The sequence below is a fragment of the Perca fluviatilis genome, chromosome 9 (genome assembly GCF_010015445.1).
Source record: "Perca fluviatilis chromosome 9, GENO_Pfluv_1.0, whole genome shotgun sequence".
Classification (NCBI taxonomy): Eukaryota; Metazoa; Chordata; class Actinopteri; order Perciformes; family Percidae; genus Perca; species Perca fluviatilis.
Genome location: NC_053120.1, coordinates 21197822 through 21216761, shown reverse-complemented (window position 1 = coordinate 21216761; position 18940 = coordinate 21197822). Strand labels below are relative to the sequence as shown.

At 38.4% G+C, this 18940-nt stretch overlaps 1 protein-coding gene across 4 annotated transcripts; it reads right to left on the bottom strand.

Moving 5' to 3' along the window:
* Window positions 1-1576: 1576 nt before the first annotated feature.
* nexn (nexilin (F actin binding protein)) lies at window positions 1577-13830 on the bottom strand. 4 transcript variants are annotated; one of them, XM_039812060.1, is made up of 15 exons: window positions 13686-13830; window positions 11181-11639; window positions 10840-11037; window positions 9275-9359; window positions 9014-9162; window positions 6678-6881; window positions 5911-6084; window positions 5555-5743; window positions 4973-5164; window positions 4524-4568; window positions 4016-4210; window positions 3558-3779; window positions 3170-3346; window positions 2675-3038; window positions 1577-2508 (listed from the first exon to the last, which is right to left on the bottom strand). In XM_039812060.1, exons 2-15 carry the CDS (start codon window positions 11589-11591, stop codon window positions 2495-2497), a joined length of 2619 nt encoding a protein of 872 aa, XP_039667994.1. In that variant the 5' UTR covers window positions 11592-11639; window positions 13686-13830; the 3' UTR covers window positions 1577-2494. The 4 variants fall into 4 exon arrangements, with proteins under 4 accessions (XP_039667994.1, XP_039667993.1, XP_039667995.1 ...); XM_039812059.1 differs by having other exon boundaries at window positions 1577-3038; XM_039812061.1 differs by lacking the exon at window positions 4524-4568 and having other exon boundaries at window positions 1577-3038.
* Window positions 13831-18940: the final 5110 nt, after the last annotated feature.

The window sequence follows — 18940 nt, the reverse complement described above, 5'->3', positions numbered from 1 at the left end:
ATTCCACTCCTGCAGGACATCTCATAACATTTATCACTTTTTACACTTATCCTCCACATTTCTAACATGCTTTTTAAATGACACTACCGAAAAAGAAAAAAAACCCTTTCAACTCTCTAAATAAAATAAAATATTCTATATTTTCAGATTATTACCTTCCCTGAGTCTCTTTCTTGTGAAGACCCTAGTAACTTTTGTTACTTTTCTTTTCTAACCATATGTTCCACATTTCTCCCTTTTTCCACAGAGCCCACTCATCTGCTAACAGTGATCTTCCAATATCCATTGGCATTTAATCACAGAAAAATAAGTTGGATTTACAACACTCCCCTGAGTTGTTCACACGTGTCAAACTCAAGGCCCGTGGGCCAAAACCGGCCCCTCACAAATTTTGATCCCGCCCACAAATAGATTTAGATTCACAATAAATTATGGCCTGCCTTGTTGTGTACCAAAACCAAAAGGATGGGAAACTGTTTTTCAGACTCTAATTAAGTGAAACTCAAAGCAGAATTTGGCAGATTTGCTGACTTTGAGACTCATAAATTCCCACAGACCCAGAGAGTTTGCATATTCAAACGTGTGAAACAGGTGTGAGTTGGGTAGCCTTTGAAAAATCTAATCATAAATCTATTGTTTACTTGACTAAACTCTGGCTAGGGAACTTAGGGTTTTATGTGGACCAAACTGTAAGTGAGAAAGCTATTTGAGACATGCAACAATACAGTCTAAGATATTTAACTCTTTAGACTATATAAAAGCATGTCAATAAACTCTACATGTCTGGCCCTTGATGTGACTCTCATTTTCCAGTGTGGCCCTTAGTGAAATTTGACATCCCTGCTCTACAACATGTTTGCTTTACAGTTCTTTTACTTGAGCTTTTCTTAACTAAACCTCCAGACCCAACACCATAGTGTTGTCCATAGTGCCACTTCCTCTCCTAAATCCACTTTGGTTTTTAGCCACCATAATTATTGTCTCCAAGAAATACATTAGCCTTATATTGACCATCCGTTCCATCAATTTACAGACGTGTGATGTCAAGGCAGTAGGCCTGTAGTTTGTTGGCTTATTGGCATTATTCCCAGGTTTCCTTGTCAGAATAATTATCCAGCTCTCTGGGATTCTTCCTTCTTCCCACACTCTATTAAATTACATCAACAACTTCTTCAGTGCCTCCATAAATGTTTCAACATGATTCACTTGGAATAGCGCTTAGTTTATGACTATATTCAGTGGGGGCTGGATCTCCAAAAAAGTCGCAAGATAAATCTAACTATTCATAAGATAATTAACATGATAGAAGAATAGAAAGAATCATCATACTTTTTTGAGAATGTGTTATACTACCACTACTACTACTACTACTACTACTACTACTACTACTACTACTAATAATAATAATAATAATAATTAATAATAACAATAATAATAATAATTAATAAATAAATAATATAAAAATGTTTTATTTGAAGGAAAAATCCCTCTTTACTTGAACTGGTGACTATGCAACCACCAGACTATGCAACCACCAGAATTTGCCCCCATGCAACAATAAAACACACAGCAAAAATTACCCTAATATTTTTGTTCATTTTATTAAAACATTTTCATTTATAATATGACAAATATTCAGGCTGGCCTATGTTTACTTTATTATCAAACCATAAAACGGTCACCCACTGTCCAGCACAACTGAATAAGTACAACTGTATTAAGGGTATTACATTTAACTCAAAACAAGAAAAGGGGGTTGGTACATGAAAAATGAACATATTCATCTTTTTTAGATGCTGCAGTCACATTACATTTAATCTGGACCAAAAGAGTTTAATTAAAAATCAGGATGTACATGTGAGTTCAACTGATTTGTTTTTGCAATATCATTGTCAACAGACCCTTCACTGTGGAATTTTAATTAAGTGATGATTAAGCGATGTTACCCCTCTATATAATACCTGACAAGTATCACAATACCATTTACTACTGTAATATGGCAAAGAGTACAGAAAATTGATTAATATTGTAAAGTTATTGAGCAGTAGTAGAATACCGAAGCAAGATGTTTTACTGATATTCCCTTACCTTGTTCTTTAAAATTAGTACAAATCTTATTTTTTACATTTCATTGTCTCAAACATAATGTTTGCCATGTTTGGACTATAAAGAGTGATATTTACAATACAGTACTATGATACTTAAAAATTGCTAGTCTCACAAATATCATAAGGGCCTCGCAGCAAAGACAACCCTTGGCATGGGAACAAGAATCGTGTCTGTTTTTGGCACAAGTATCATCCTACTCTACAGGGAGTGCAGCTTTACAAACGTAAACAACATGTCGCATTTTTTTTGTGTTGTGTATCCCTCCCTTAGGAATGCCAAGCGTACTGCTATTTTCTTCCCTCTGCTGTTTGACCATACCATGAGGGACAAAGTTTTAAAAAGGAGTGAGAGACAACTGGGAAAGTTTCCAGAACATGGAAGGGCATCAGTAGTCATAAGCTGCAAGAAAGAAACAGAAGAGCAGTTATCCACATCGGCCTGAGTTCACGAGGAAGAGGAGCATGCGATCCACTTTATAGAGAGAGAGAGAGAGAGAGAGAGAGAGAGGTTGAAATCCAGATGGGAGGTATCATGCAGGCATGCAATCACACCAAGGTGGTCTTACTTTCTATTGTGAGGATGCAGGTACTTGCTGCTGTGCCTCTGCTGTTCACAGCCTTGCACATGTACTCTCCCTCGTCTTCTGGGAAGGTCTCCGGCAGGTAGAGGCAGTATGTCTCTCCTCTCTCTATGTACTGATAGTCCTCACAGTCCTGGAGCATCTCTCCCTCAAACCACCAGGTCACCTCCGGCTTGGGCTCTCCGGTGATCTTAACGGTGAACCGAACTGGCTCCGAGTCCACCACTGATTGATTTTTAAGGGGCTTTTTAAACCACGGAGCCCCCGATCTGGCATGATCCTCCTCATCTTCATAGGCCGCAGAGCCGTTGATGATGCTACCCTCGTCCTCCACATCATCCTCCTTCTTCTGCAAACAGATGACAAAAAGAAAATCATAAACTGTTGCCAGGGTCAAAGCAACCTTACATCAAACTCTTGCTATGCTGTCATGCATAAGGAACGATCTTGCATTTATGGTAATGGACATGGAAGATTTACTTTTTGGAGGGCAGCATTTTTTTTTTTTTTTTTTTTTTTTATTTTTTTTTTTTTTTTCTCCTCCTCCTCGTCCTCTCTGGCTTTGGCCATTTGTTGAAATCGGGCTTTCATATCCACCTTCTGTTTGAATGGTGACTCTTCGGCCTTCGCTGGAGTTGTTTGTTTTTCCTCATCCTCCTGAAAAACACTTCAATTATTATATGTGACATTATGATAATCCTCCATTGATATATATATATATATATATATATATATATATATATAAAAAAGAGGGAGAATGTTTTGTAATTTTATCAAATCAAACTCACAAAAGTTGTTTGTGGCATCTTGAATTATTGATCTCTTGTTGGAAAATTCTCGCCCCTGTATACCCTGTGTATTCTCTTACCTCCTGGAACCTCTCAGCTTCTCTCTCTTTAATTTCATCATCAACGGCCTTCCTCCGTGCTCTCTCCATCTCAATCTTTTTCTGAATGTCCTCTTCAGTCAGCTGTTTGATCTTCTCAAATTTAGACTTGAGGTCCTTAGCCTGGATGGAGCCAGTCCTCTTGAGCTTGGTCAGTTCTTCATACTCTTTGCTTACAACATCTGAGCTTTCATTCACTACATCCTGTGAGATACAGTAGAAGCCCATTTTTTTTTTTGCATAATTGTGAGAACACGTACATGATGGAAACAAGTGATCACAATGTGGACTGAAAACAATATGACTTTACAGTTGTCATTGCATTAAGATATCTCAAGGTTGAGTGTATAGAAATTCAAATGTGAGTACACTACTGTATTCTCAAGCATAATTGGCTGATAGAGTTAAACAGTGTGTGTTTTCATCTGTTCCAAACTGACCTCGCCCATCTCTTGTCTGAGTTGTTCAAATTCCTGCTTCTCCTGCTCCATTTTCTTTTTGCGCTCCTCTGCCTTGCGTCTCCTCTCAGCTTCCTCCTTCTCTTTCAGTAGCTCTTCAAAGTTCATCTCCAGTTTTCTAGGGTGCAGTGCTTCCTGAGATTCACTCTTCACCATCCCTTCTTCCTCATCTTGTACCTTTAAACAGAAGTACACACAAAGGAAGAGGTTTCTGTATGGGAGTAAAGTTTTATGTCCGTAATAGAGCCAAACAACAAACAAAAGTCCAATTACTTACCCGTCATTAAATAATGTCATAAAAGCAGCAAATACTAAGCAGGAGCCATTCTTATTGTCGCACATAGCATTTAAAAACAACATGCATCACCACCATCATCATAGAGCTTTGTGCCCTTGTGCTCATAGGGAATACATTTATGATAGAATATTGTATGTTGTTTCCTCTTATTTCTTTGTGAAAAATATACATTTGAAATTGAAAATATCTTACTGTTTCATCTCCATATGCAGACATTTCCTGATCCAGGCCAGAGCTCTTAAAGAAATAATTTGGACAAGGGAACAGAGGTGCAGTGTACCATTTGAGTTGATCAGATTAATATACAGTACATTTAATCCTCATCCTCAATTAAAATCAGAATCCAATTATAGAGATCACATTTAGACAGTCAGTCAGTGTGAAAAGTTACAGTAACTGATATTTGTTTATAATGACATACATATCATACATAAAGTGTAAGTAGGTCTATGTGCTATTTGTTGTTTCATTTTCATGTATGTGTTTAGGGGCAATTTAATGTTTTGTTATAATGCAGTTTTCAGGGAAAGCTCAGCAGCTCAGCAGCAGCAAATTAAGTCAAAGGCTGCATCACCAAAAACGAACATGTTCTGTTAATATAAATACATGCAGAGTATAACTTTTGGGTGATGTAAACTTACCATGTTCTTTCGGGCCTCAGCGAAGAGCCTCTTCTCCTCTTCCAGTCTCTTCTTGGCCTCCTCCTCTGCCCTCTTCTGCTCGTCCTCTCTTCTCTGGCGTTCCAGATCCTCAAAACTGGCGCATATCTTCCCGGGCTTACTGCCCTCCAGGTTCAGTAAGGCCATCAGCCCCTCGTCATCCTCATCTACAAGCTGAGTAAGACCACAGCACGGTAAACTTTGAGTACTGTAGATAAAAAGTGGCTAGCTGTTCCCTCTGTTTCCAGTGTTTATGCTAAGCTAAGCTAACTGGCTGCTGTCTTATCTTTAGCATACAGATATTACGGTGGTATCAATCATCTTATCTAACTCTCCACCTGAAAGTGAATAAGTGTATTTCCCGTAATGTGTAACTATTCCTTCAAGGCTATATCAGATCTAAGATGCATTTAAATTACAATGACATACCACAATATTCCATGTTTGGAAACTAAGATGTCTACACTGCAAGAGGACATTTTATAATCTAAGAAAGCTTTTTGAGTTCACTTAATTTTTCATATTTTATTTAATTTTTACTTAGCCTATGGGAAGCATACTGACCATGCTCTTCCTGGCTTCAGCGAAAGCTCTTCTCTCCTCCACCATTCGTCTCTTGTACTCTTCCTCTGCTTTCTTGCGCTCTTCTTCTACCCTCTGCCGTTCCAGCTCTTCAAAGCTCAGCCTCAGTTTTCCAGGTCGGAACTCCTCCTTGTCTTCCTGAGCTGGCTGAGTGTCCTCCACATCTTCTCCCTGATAACACACAAACGTCTAATGTCTGAGGCAGTCACAACAGAAATTATATTTTTCTGATACCACTGCTTGTCAGTATCAGGATGCAAGGGGAAAAAAGGAATATTAAAATATTATACATGTATTGAGTTGTGAAGTTGAATGTTATGTTTTGAAGTTTTGTTTACCATTCCCAGCCTGGCCTCCTCAAAAGCTTTCTTCTCGTCTATCAGGCGGCGCTTGGCTTCCTCCTCAGCCTGCTTCCTCCTGTGCTCCTGCCTCTCCTTCTCCAGCTCCTCGAATGTCATCTTCAGCTTTCCAGGAGTCACCTGCGCCTTCTCTGAAGGCTTCTCCTCCTCATCCTAAATCCAAATGAGAGTGAGAATGCATTGTTTAACTGTGATCCACATACTGTAGGTGGTTGTAAAAAATCTTATTTAACCCATGTGTTGTCTTCCATTCGAGCATTCACTTGTCGTCCTGAAAATCAACACTTTTGTCTCTTTTTTCAATGTTTTGTCTCTTTTTTTTTACGTTAACGCTTCTTTTCACTACCATTTATAAACTAACACCAACTTATTACCAGTTTTACACTCATTTTTGGAATTCATGGTCACTCAGTACACCTCATTTATAGGAAATTATACCTAATTCTTGAGTTAAAAAGCAGAAATTATGAATTATTTAGACTCATATTAAAAATAGGATAATTACAGAAGGATAAATGTCAACGTTCAGTCTGGTTTTGAATTATAAAACACCCAAAAGTCACTGAAAGTAGAGAGCCTATCTGTTGTTGTACTTGTGAAGCGAGATGTGTGGAATCATCCAAATTAGGTAGTTAAAAAGAAACCCATATTTCTGATACAGACATTTTGAAAAACGGGTCAAATTTGACCCGAAGACAACAGAAGGGTTAATGTTAACGATAATGTTTCTTTCATCATGTCCCTACCTCCTGTTGAACAACCGAGCGTCGCTTGGCATCCCTGAAGGAGCGTCTGTTTTCATCGTACCGTCTCTTCTTCTCTTCCTCGGCCTTCTTCTTCACTTCCTCCTCTCGATTCTTCTCCATGTCTTCAAAGTTCAGCTTGATTCTGCCCGGAGGTCGGGATGACTTCGCTGGAACCACTCGTACCAGGATTGTGTCATCTCCATCCTAAAAGGTGTTTGATAATGTAGGATTGTCATTACAAAAAATAAAATTAAATGAATGATGAAAAATCAACCATATTGGTAAATCGTGTGCAAGAGGTTGACAGTGGTGGAAAGTAACTTAGTAGTACTGTACTTATGTACAATTCTGAGGTTTTTCTGCTGAGGTTTTTCTACTTTACTTGAGTATTTCCACACTTACTTTTGATAATTTAAGTACATTTAGCTGATAATACAGTACTTCTTTATTTCTTTTTAAGTGGGATTTTCTCGGCATGTATTTTTGTAATGGAGTTTATTTTACATAAACTTATATGGATCATTTTACTTAAATAATAGATCTGAATACTTTTTCAACCACTTGAGCTCTTGTAGACAGCATGACACACTAACTGTTCAGTGGTAGAGGAAAAAACAAATACAGGTCAATCGCAGTGCACACACACACACACACACACAGACTGGAAATAAGAGCATGTGAGTGGATAGGGAGCAACTCTATTGGCCTAATGTTGCCATTTGCAGTAGGTCAGAGTATGGTTGTCAGTCTAAGATAGCAGAGTCTAATTCAGTCACAGTAAGGAGGTCTAGAGCTAATTTAGTCACTGGGAGGTGTGGGAAACAGTTGCCAGTCATGCTGTCTACACCTGGCAGCGCTGTCGGTGTGCTGTTCCAGTTGTTTCTAGATCATCAAGTCAGTTCTTCTTTACATTCAGACAGGATCCTTTTAATCATGAGGCATTACCCCGTTTCTGAAAAGGATCTAAAGCATTATTCTGCTTTTTCATATAAGTGGCAACAAAAAAAATAGTAATGGGGCAAGCTATAAAATGGGGGAGTGATTCACTTTACAGACAGGTAGGAAATACACATAAAAAGCCCTCTAGTAAATGTAATTGTAGATGAGTCACCTTTTAGAAGGAAAGGTTTGTAGGGAATGGTGTTGCTGACAGCGATCACTTTATCTATTATTATAATATTATATCTATTATTCATTTTTAGTTTTAGATTTTTGTTATTTAGCTTCTTTTTATATTTTGTAATAATAACAATGTTTTCTGCGAGTTTTATTGAAATTGAGCAGTTTCTTTTTAGGAAAAGCTTCTGAAAAACAATAATTGCTTGTAATTTTAAGAGAACCGACTAAACTAAATACCTGCTTACAACTATGTCTCCATTTGCCCGATAATTATTATATAGTTCTTTATAGGAAAACATCCAACAAAAATGATTAGAGAGACCCATAAAATAAAGCATTTTATTTCCCAGCATTAGGATTTTAAAATGCTGTTTCAAAGCCCTCTTAAACCTAACGGGAATACAATTCTGGTGGACAAATACTAATAGGAGGTCCAAAAACTGTGAAATCAACCTGAACAATATCTAAGTTTTTAATTATAGAATTCTTTTTAATTGTAGTTGCTAAAACCCTTAAATTCCAACAATAAATACAAATGACATGTCCTCAATGTCCTCAGTGGACAGTTGTAGTTACGGCCCTGATCATTACGGATGATGATAAAGGCATAGTAGTAAAGACGTATTCTCAATCAAAAACTAAATAAAATCACTACTTTGACAACAGTGTCCTGTGTCCAGATTTTTGTAGAGCTGTTGAACATTTACGGCCGTGTTAACGCTAGACTGTTCTCGCTGTACAGAGCAGAATTAGGGCAAAGAAGAAGCAGGTAATTGCCTGTAATTGCCCATCTGGCACAGGAATACTTACGTAACCATTCCCAAGAACTACACTGTCTAAAGGTACAAGGCCTTCTCTCTGTTCTGTACAAATTGGAAATATTCACTTGATCTACATTACATAATTTTCCAATCTACCCCAAGTCTTACACAGTAAGATATAATAACTAATTTACCACGTCACCAAGTTCACATGCTGGTCATGTCAACAATGCAACTGGTGGTTTCAGACCTATATCCAGCCTCTGCCAACTGTTTGGATCTCAAATGCCACTTAAAATAACTCATCCGAGTGGCAGCTGAGGATTACCTGAATCATTACACATACAAGTATGCCGTTCTCATCAGAAAAGGCAGTGCTGCCTGAACTGCATGTAGACATGCTGTCCTAGTGAGCGGTGCGACCCTGTACAAGAAATTCAGCCAAGGATTACTTACCTCAGCTGCTTTCTGAGCCAATTCTTTCTTTATTTTGGCTTTTTCCATATTGTCCTGGGCTTCCCTCTTCTTCCTCTCTTCTTCCATTCTCTTCCTTTCTTCCTCTGCTCTTTGTTTTTCCATTACTGCAAACTTCCCCTTCACACTACCTAAGGATTTCACAGGACACAAGACAACACAAGCCTTCAGCATCCTTTTCCTTCCAGATCCCTCGCCGAATATCCATCTTCCCAACTCTTTGCATCCCTTTGTGTGTCTTACCTGTGATTTTGGGGACGTAGGATTTTTCTACCTTTGCTGGCTTCACCTCTTCTTCCTCATCACTGGAAGCGAGCAGTTCTTTTATCTGTGGCGGATCAGATAGAGAGCAGTGGGGAGGTTACGGTTTAGCTGGGATCATCTCCTTTGCCACTCAGAAGCCATGCTGGTCCCAGCAAAAACAAGAGCATAATCCCTGCTAATAGCCGGGTCATGTGACCTGCAGATGGGCCTCTGATTGGGCCCGGTGTTGTTGCACAGGCAGGAGATGAGCATAGGTGCTCGAGCCCGGCCAGCTATGGCACGGCTGTACACAGGGAGGTTGTTCTTTCTGAGTATCAGTGATTATCCACTCACATAACACCGTATCACTGCGTTTATTTTACCACAGTCAATCTCAAAGTCTTAAATCTTGATCTCTGACATTCCCCTTTTATTTTCACACATGTAGCTTTTCATATACATGTATAGTGTATATATATTGAGGTTTAGTTTTGAGAATTGTTAATTCATACATATTCACCATTATTATTGTTGTTTGTTTTTTACATTTGTAAGAAGTAAAATACAGTTCAATTCATTATTCTCTATCTCTATACCATTTTGTCATGGCTTAATATTAGATAAGTTGAAAAAATGTGTATGTCTCGTGCATAATTTTATACTAGATTATAATTCATTATGTTTTATCATTGATTAATCTGTCTATTGTTTTACAATTAGTTGATTAATCGATTAGTCCAGTAATGCCAGAATTTAGTGAAAAATGCTCATTATAATTTCACAGAGCCCAAAGTGATGTCTTCAAATGTCTTGCTTTACTCTGACCAATAGTCCAAAAACCCAAAGATATTCAGTTTACAGTGATATAAATCAGAGAAAAGCAGCAAATCATCTTATTTGAGAAGCTGGAGTTTTGTGTGTGCAGTTTTCCCTTGAAAATCGAAAAGAAACTGATGCAGCAGAATTATTGTATTGTCTTTTTTTTCTCTACACGTTCTTCTTCCTTTCAAAACTTGGCGCCTACAAATACCCACAATGCAACTTGACCACTAACAGCCGATAGATTCTCTACAGCCAAGTTATACTAGTAGGGAAAAATCATTTGGGAACTCTGCTGAAGTGTAAAATTTGAGTTCCCTTTCATTTTCAATTATTCGACTAAATGTTTCAGCACTAATTTACATGCATTTTCCTGTAATTGCGTATCTTTGGTACGTGTAAAATTTGGGATCTGGATAATGATGCTTGGCTGCACAACGTGTTTAGAATTATGGAGGCTCCGTTGGAGGACCAGTGGGGTTCAGTCCTTAAGTATTCCTTGTGCACATCATTGGGGTTAAAATGACCATCTTTTGAAGTCAAGCACAAACCAAAGTTGAATATTACGTGAATTAATAATTGTATGAACAGGTAATACTATAAATGGGTTAATTCTATAAAACACTGTGTGGTGTATAAAAGACAATGAATTCTCACTCCAACTGGCAGCCTTGTCAAACCCCCGTCATGCCCCATCATGCCATGCAGGTCACGGTCGGAGGTTAGTGGGGTTATCTGTCTTTGACCTGCTGCTTCCTGCGACTCCACTCTCTCTCCTTGATGTATTGCTCCTTCCTTTTCTGCTGCTCGTTCATGTTCCTCTGTCTGCTGCGCTCCTCCCTGGCCTTCTGCATGGCCTCAAACTTGCCCGTCACTTCCCCCTTGTCTTTGTTCAGGTTTGGCACGTAGCTTCTAGCCACCGGCTTTCTGGATCGGAGGAGTTTCTGTGGTTTAACAGTGAGAGAGGGACAATTATTTGTGCAGCAGGGGTAGATGGTCTCTGTGAAGGGAAATATCCATATGGCCAGGAATCACATCGTCCACAAAAATGTATTTCATCACTTGTGATCTTAAATTCTTCACTCACCTCTTTCTTTAGTGCCAGATCCGAAATACTCTGGTCTTTATTTGTGTCAGGTTCTGCATCCTCCTTCGTCTCTGTGTCCTGTTCTTCACCATTAACAGCTTCTGAGCTTTCATTTTTCTCATCGGCTGTGTCCTTCTCCTTGTGATCCACACCGTTCATGTGTGTCTTGTTGTCAGGCTCAATACTTTCTTCATCATTCTTGTGGGAAGGCTCTTTGTTTTCTATATGTGAAGTCTCCTCACTTTTCTCCTCGGCTGCGTCGTTGTCTTGTTCATCAACCACCACGTCGTCTTCCTCATGTGTCGTATGATCTTCCTTGTTTTCTGCATCGCTCATGTTGAGTTCACTTTCATTTGTGACATCGTCCATGTCGTGTGCGACTACAGCCGCAATCTGCGCCACCTCAGTCATGTTTGCACCACAATGACAAGTTGACAAACTGCTCTGTATAGATGTTACCTGCAAAGCAAAGGAGGAGGATTCAAATGTTAACTTTCTTATTGCATTATGCACACGCAATCTACACATCACAAAGCTTAAGTATGTAACTGACATTTCACATGAACAGTCAGATTTTCATTGATTCATCAGATGTATTTCTTTTAAAATAAAGTACTTATGTCCCTTGCCAAATGTTATTGATTATTGATTGGCACTCATTGGCTGTCACCTGAATTTGTAAGTGGTCAGTGCCTGCATTTGTGCACCTTTTAAACAATCAAGATGCAGAAAAGATTCACTTCTTTTAGCAAACGTTGACCAATTTATTAATTAAATATTTTGGTGACTCTTTCAGCGATCCATATTTTTATTGTTGTTGTAAATTTGTATTGTGTTAAAATAATTTCATTTTAACTGTTATTTATACTGTTATATAATATCAGGCCACCAGTTTACAGACATTTCAAAGGCCAGATCCTCTACTTTGCCTAATGAATTTATTATTATGTAATAACATTATTTTCCTAGTCGGATTTAAAAGTGCAACAGGCCCTTATTGACTACAAAGTTAGGGGCAAAGAAAGCTGCTCCACTTCCCAGTATGTTAAGAAAGAGAGTACTGGAAGCTTGACCTCTATTTATAGCCCACTTGCGGGTCCAGGGCATGTGATCATGGCTATTTCTGAAGAGTGATAGGCAGTTGGACAGAGCTCAAGTTGGCACCCACATGTCGCCCTACAGACCCTTGACAAAATGGCCAGACAAAGAGCTAGGCAACGGGATAATAGGAGAGCTGTTTGGACTGTTAGTCATCCAACACTAAAGTCTGTTGCTGTTTGTCAGTGTACTCAAATACCTTTTATATTCTATGAAGATCATAGACATTATGACACTGATCAGGAAGTTGACCATTTTTCTGTTGAATGGAATACAAGTGGAAATGTAGATGTACCACAGTGTATCTAATATTTCCCATATCACATAGATGGTCAACTTAAAATTCCCAGCCCATTGAGACTTAAAAGTCTTCTAACCAGTATACATTTTATTTGTATTTTACGATTTAACACAGTTGGATTATTGTTTCGTTGCACACATATGGGACTAAGTTTTGGGTGTCAGAATAACATCAGAAATGCTAATTTATAAGTAGGCCAGTAAAATAAAATGAGGATTTCATATGGCTTATGTTTTGTGTCTTCATTACTTCATTCTGAAAGGTTGCTTGTTGATTATGATATATTAAATATGATAATTTTGATTCCAATCTCAAGCCCAGTAACAAGGAGGTGAATGTCAGAAGGCCGACAGAAACACAAACTGACAACTGTTTCAGATAGGCTACTCACCTTCCATTTTCAAACTGCAGCCTGTGGAAATGTTTATTCTGCTGTGCATTAATAACAAACACACATTTTGGACAACTAAGTCATCTTTCTTAATTCTTTATTCTTTCTGACTCGAAGGATATTAACTTTCTGTTTGGGCGGATGTTGAAAATGTTACCTACTTGGTGTAAAATATTTATCTGTTGGTTATAAAAGAACTCTTTCATAAATCTTCATATCTTTAAATCAACACTGAACTAAACAAAAATCCAGTTACAGGACAAACTTTAGGTTTGGGTGGTGATGTCCTATTTCTGTAGCCTACTCAGCTGGCACAATATATCATGACAGTCACACACGTTTGACACATGCAGATATATTAATGTGATATGATATATCTATCATTCTAATTATTACAGCCTATCAGAATTTGTGTGTTCTGTTCCTGTATGCCTGATCACATACGTAGGCTGTTGTGGACTTGGATGAACTGTCACTACAAACTGTAACTGTAGCCTAACTAACCACAATATTTTTTTTTAAAAGAGGTTGATTTACACTTTAAGATAGGCTATCTGATGTAAGTGATGTGTGCCTAAATTGAGATGATCTGTTTAAGACAACTTTTCGTTAAACTCATGTAGCTTTGACCTTGCTACATAATGATGAACAAAGTTGTATGGCTTTACAAACCTCCTCTTACAACATGTTGTAATCTATTCAAATGGGGGTTTACCTCTTTAGCGTGCTGTCGCTCCTGTTTTTGACTAAAATCCTTTAGATCGATATAAACCAGAAGAAGTGAAACGCAGGTCAATCCGAGATGCGACCACCGGGTTCATCAACTCGACTGGCTGCTGGTTGCGTGTCGGTGAGCAGTTTCCTTAAAAGTACCGTTACTTTCTACCGGATACTGCATTCCGCGCGCGCCTACCGCAGGTTCAGCTGTTGCCTCGTGTGCCCGCGCGCACGCACACACACACACACACACACACACACACACACGCACACACGCACACGCACACACGCACACACACACACACACACACACACGCACACACGCACACGCACACACACACACACACACACACACACACACACACACACACATACACACACACACACACACACAGTCTCATCCAGATAATTTGCAGTCGCAGCTGTATAAATACTGTTAATAATTGTCCTTACAAATCACTAATAATTTTGTAAGGACAATAAGGGCCTACAGTATTGTTGTGTTTTAATGGTTAATTTGCAATGATTTAACTGTTTATTTTAATATCAGGTTATTGACTAATGAGGTGATGTATATTCTCTGATATGACTTTAATATCTCCATGATACCCACCATGCAGAGGCTGATAGTGTGTCTGCAATTATGAATAGTATATGGCTGTAGCTATCAGGGAGTTTACAGTGACCATAATACTTCCTTCAGTATCACTGTGTAATTCCTATAAGATAATAGGCTATGTATGTTGTTTAGTTGTTAGAGGATTAATGTGTATGCTCTAATTTAGGGCAGTAGTTGTATGCAGAAACACGTGTCTAACTGTTTTATCTGTTGTTTATACCCTAACCTATATGTCAGACTTGCATCATGCAACATTTCCTGTTTTTATATTATTGTTACAGCTAATTTCATCTGGTTAATTGTGTTTGCATAATCCATGTTTTATTTTTTTATCTTACACATTCTTTAAAAAATGGACTAGCGGTGTGTGGTACAAGAGAAACTGGAAACTCATGTATGTTTGGGAGGACTAAAACCAGACATTATCCTTATCTGCTTCTTGGCCTATTAGAGCCAAGATTCCCGACTTATCAGTGAAGAGGGCTGTTTTCCCCGCCTAACCTAGGTATTGCTGTCACTCTGCTATGCAATGACGGTTGGACCTCATATCATCATGCCAAGAGTTGCCCAAATTTTTTTTTCAATATGGTCACATCTAGAGATCATCAATTCCGTCACATATTTTAGGGAATATACAGTGTACGACTATCCGACAGAGTTGGATGAGTCTAAGATGAGAAAGTGGTTCTGTTTCTGTGGGTGGATGTAAATTGAAACTCTACAGCAGATACATGTTGTCTGCTCTAATGGCTCCACGCACAGCTGCTGACTCACTGACCAAACAGGCCGCAGGCAGAAAAGTACCCATTCTAGTATTCTATGAATGTTATAGAGGTTTTTGAGAGGTGGCACACCTCTTATTGCCTACATAATCAATTGTAATATACTGAAAACCTGGTGTGGCACAGTGTATTACATGATTCACTTGATAATGATAACATAAACCACTACTTTATAGGTTAAAGGTATATGTCAGAATTAACTGCAAATGTTACATAATTTCAGCAACTTTTGCTGTGTCAAGGGCTGGAGGCTTTGGGAAACCCCGAACAAGAGAGCAAAAGCTCCAGCTAATACTGTACTTTGGAGTGAAACCTGAGAGCCATTGATGAAATTCCTTCGATGAAAGAACATTAAGACTACTGGAAGGTCCTTGATTGCAAAAAGTAAAACCTACTGGTGCACACAATTCAACAAACATGTACAAAAAGACAAAAAAAACTGGTTGTAATGTAAGACTGCCAGCCAATGTACTTCAAGCTCAGAGTACTTCCTGTAAGCTAGCATGGAACTTCCACTTTATGTCGTTGTATTTGACATGCGTAGATCTGTATTGTTTTAGTGATTTATTGAGCAAACATAAATCTAGCCTTTTGAAGTCATATGAATATTACAAGAAATATAGTTGCATGACATTGATCAGCCTATCTGCACCTTACAGACTTGTCAGTGTTTTAGAGAGGCTCGTTTTCACCCCGTCATTTACTCACTTCCTGCTCAGATTAAGGCATAAATTGGGTGGGGGTCTGTTCTGTGAACTCTCAGGGCAAAGGGGCTCCGTCTTCCTCCATCCTGCGGGGCATCAGGGACAACAAGGGGACTGCTTTAAATAGCACCACAGTTGTGGAAACTTATCAACACTGTATGGACAGCTAACCTGAGTCAGACTTGGCCCTAGCTTCAGCTGTTGCAGCTCAGCCCTGACACCCCTATGAATATGTTTGTGGTGGTACAGCCCAAACACCCACGCATGCTGATACTCCAGTGGACTGGCTCAGCAGCATAGACTGTATATGCTCAGCAGGTCAAAACTGTGCTGGTGGATGGACACACCAATGCCAGTTGGCCACGCCTCTACTTAAACAGTATTAGTCCATGGTAAATATCAGACCACATTACCAAAAAAAGCTCAGCAAAGACTTAACATTTTCTGTGAACAATGGCTCCCCCTCCACGTTTATACACTGATCACACGGCACACATTTTCAACAAACATTCATTGAACAAACCATGTCACAAACATAATTTATATATCACAATAATGTACACATAGCTGATGAGGCGCTACAGCTTCCTGCCCACCATAGCATCCTAATGCTACTGCCATAAAAACTATTTCTCATTAACACATTCCTCAGGCACTCAATTTAGATCGATAATGTCTTTACTTTGTCATCTTAATGTGAGATTCAGTGTGTCAGGACTCTCTGTTGTGTTCTTGCTGAAGGCTTGCATGAGTTAACCAGACTAGACTGGCCAGACACCGTAGGTGATGAATTCTCTTTTGCCCTGCAGCTGCCCAGTTATACAGGGTTAACTGAGGTTACAATAGTGCTGCTAAAATGACTGGCCAGGCCTTTCAATCTAGAAACCACATATGTTGTGCTGTTATTCTCTTGAATACGAGGACAAGCAAATTACAGTATGTAACATTTGTTTCACCTTAGCGGTCTCTGTATCTCCAACATCAGAATATATTGGAGCTGTTTCTCTCTTGAACTACACGTGCAGTGAATACATATCATACTTTTCCAGCTGTGACTGCTAAATGCTTAGCGGTTATAAGGAGAAAAAGCAACCCCATCACAATACAGGTGTCACCAGTAGACAGAGTAGACCACACTCTTACCAAGTTGCTTTGAAGGCACACCGTGAGCCTTTTTAAGTTAGAGAAAATGTTATTTGTTTTCCAAAAGTACATTTCAGTAACAGACAGTACAGTAAAAGTAATTTAATTCAATATCATACCAAAAATAACAAACCTTTATGAATAGGATTTTAAACATTTGGCTAAAATACACTACATGCAAATAATAATTTTTAGTGTATTCTGAAAAGGTCTTGTGTCCTTCCTCTGAGACTATTCACAAACCTGTCAGCCCTCTCAGCTAACAGGCATTGACATAAGCAAGACATAACTCTGCATTACTGGCTTGTAGACAAGCCTATGGAGAGACTGGTGCTATCCATGACTGACCACAATCCTTTCACAACCCCAACCACTGCATTATCAAAGATTACTATATAATTGTGCATCACTCAACAGTTGGTCACATGCTCTTATTACTGTTTTTGACTTAATCTGCAGCAATCATGAGGGAAGATGTGTTTTCCCTCAGTTGTTAAACCAATTAACCACAATGTACATATTCCTTTAGAGAAATCCATCCAAGTTCATGTTGTTGTCACTGAAGTGGGAGTGTTTGTGCCAAATTCATGGATCTCTCACTGCCCCCTGGTGAAAACACACAGATCAGATCACCACACTAGACCAAAGTACACTGAACAACTGAAAAATGAACTTGATAAGCATATAAATAGATATTGAGCATCATGGCTACTTTTTCCATCATACAAAGCCTTTCTGTAAATTTTGACACATGTGATTGTCAGTTCATACAAAGTGCCAGAACCAGTTATCAAGTCATGCGAAATGACTTTAGATCAGGTGACTGATCTCTTCTCATGCAGGCTGTAGACTCACACATGCATGCTAAATATGACTCATGATATTAATGGAGGCACACACAGCAAGAGGTGGATGGACCTACAGGTAGGATTATTACATTGAGAGCTCATCCTTCTCCATAATAATCCAGAACAATGTGCAGAAAACTCAGAGCTGATAACTATTATGGAATGCCAGTCAATTTTAAAGGGAGTAGAAAATAGCCTTCTTTGTCAATGCGTTTGCTTCTGAATTTATTGTTTGTTTGTTTTTTACATTATTTTTGATAGTTTTGGAAACTCATACCTGTTTATACATTTTAACTGGATATTGTCTATATACTTTTATAACATGTAGTTGTCTTTTAGCCTGTTCATGTTATTTGAATTGTGTTCATTGATATAACAATATTTGTATTCTGTCAGGTCTCTCTTGAAAAAAAGATTTTAATTTCAATGATAATTTCATCTGGTTAAATAAAGGGAAATCAAAATGAATTAAAAGTGTTTATAGTAGCCCATTAGATTTAATGTTGAATGTGTTTTGAGCTGAGCAGTGGTGGAAAGTAACTAAGTACATTTACTCAAGTACTGTACTTCAGCACAAACTTGAGTAGGCTAAAATGTGAGTAGCCTATTTCCATTTTTTTTGCAAATTTATATATTTACTCCACTATATTTTAAATGTTGTACTTTTTACTCCACTGTTTGTCTGACAGTTTAGGCCTACTTTTCAGATTACTGTTTTTCATCTCCTTCCTGTCCTAGTGAAAACCACGTCTTTACATTTGTTGATTTTGAATGTTTGTGATAACCTGAAGGATGAAGTGTTCCTTTATGTGTTGAGAAAATTCTCCTAAGATAAATGCAATATTTAGAAACCGTCTTGGATCAGACTCAGCATACTTTTACTTAAGTAGCCTAGTGGTAGTTTTCATTTATGTTTAATGTCATTTTTGATGTCTTGATATTTAAATTGTACTATGTTACAGCATGTTTAATCACTCTGTATTTACAGTGACCAAGTTATTTTTCTAGGAGACATTTGTTGCTTATTTAAATAGAAATGAGTATAACCCATGGATGTATTAGGTAAAAACTGAATACATTTCTGCCAGATGGTCATCAGTGGGGCACGGCATGCAGACATGCGCACTCACAGCGTCCATCCAGCCAATTTGAACAAC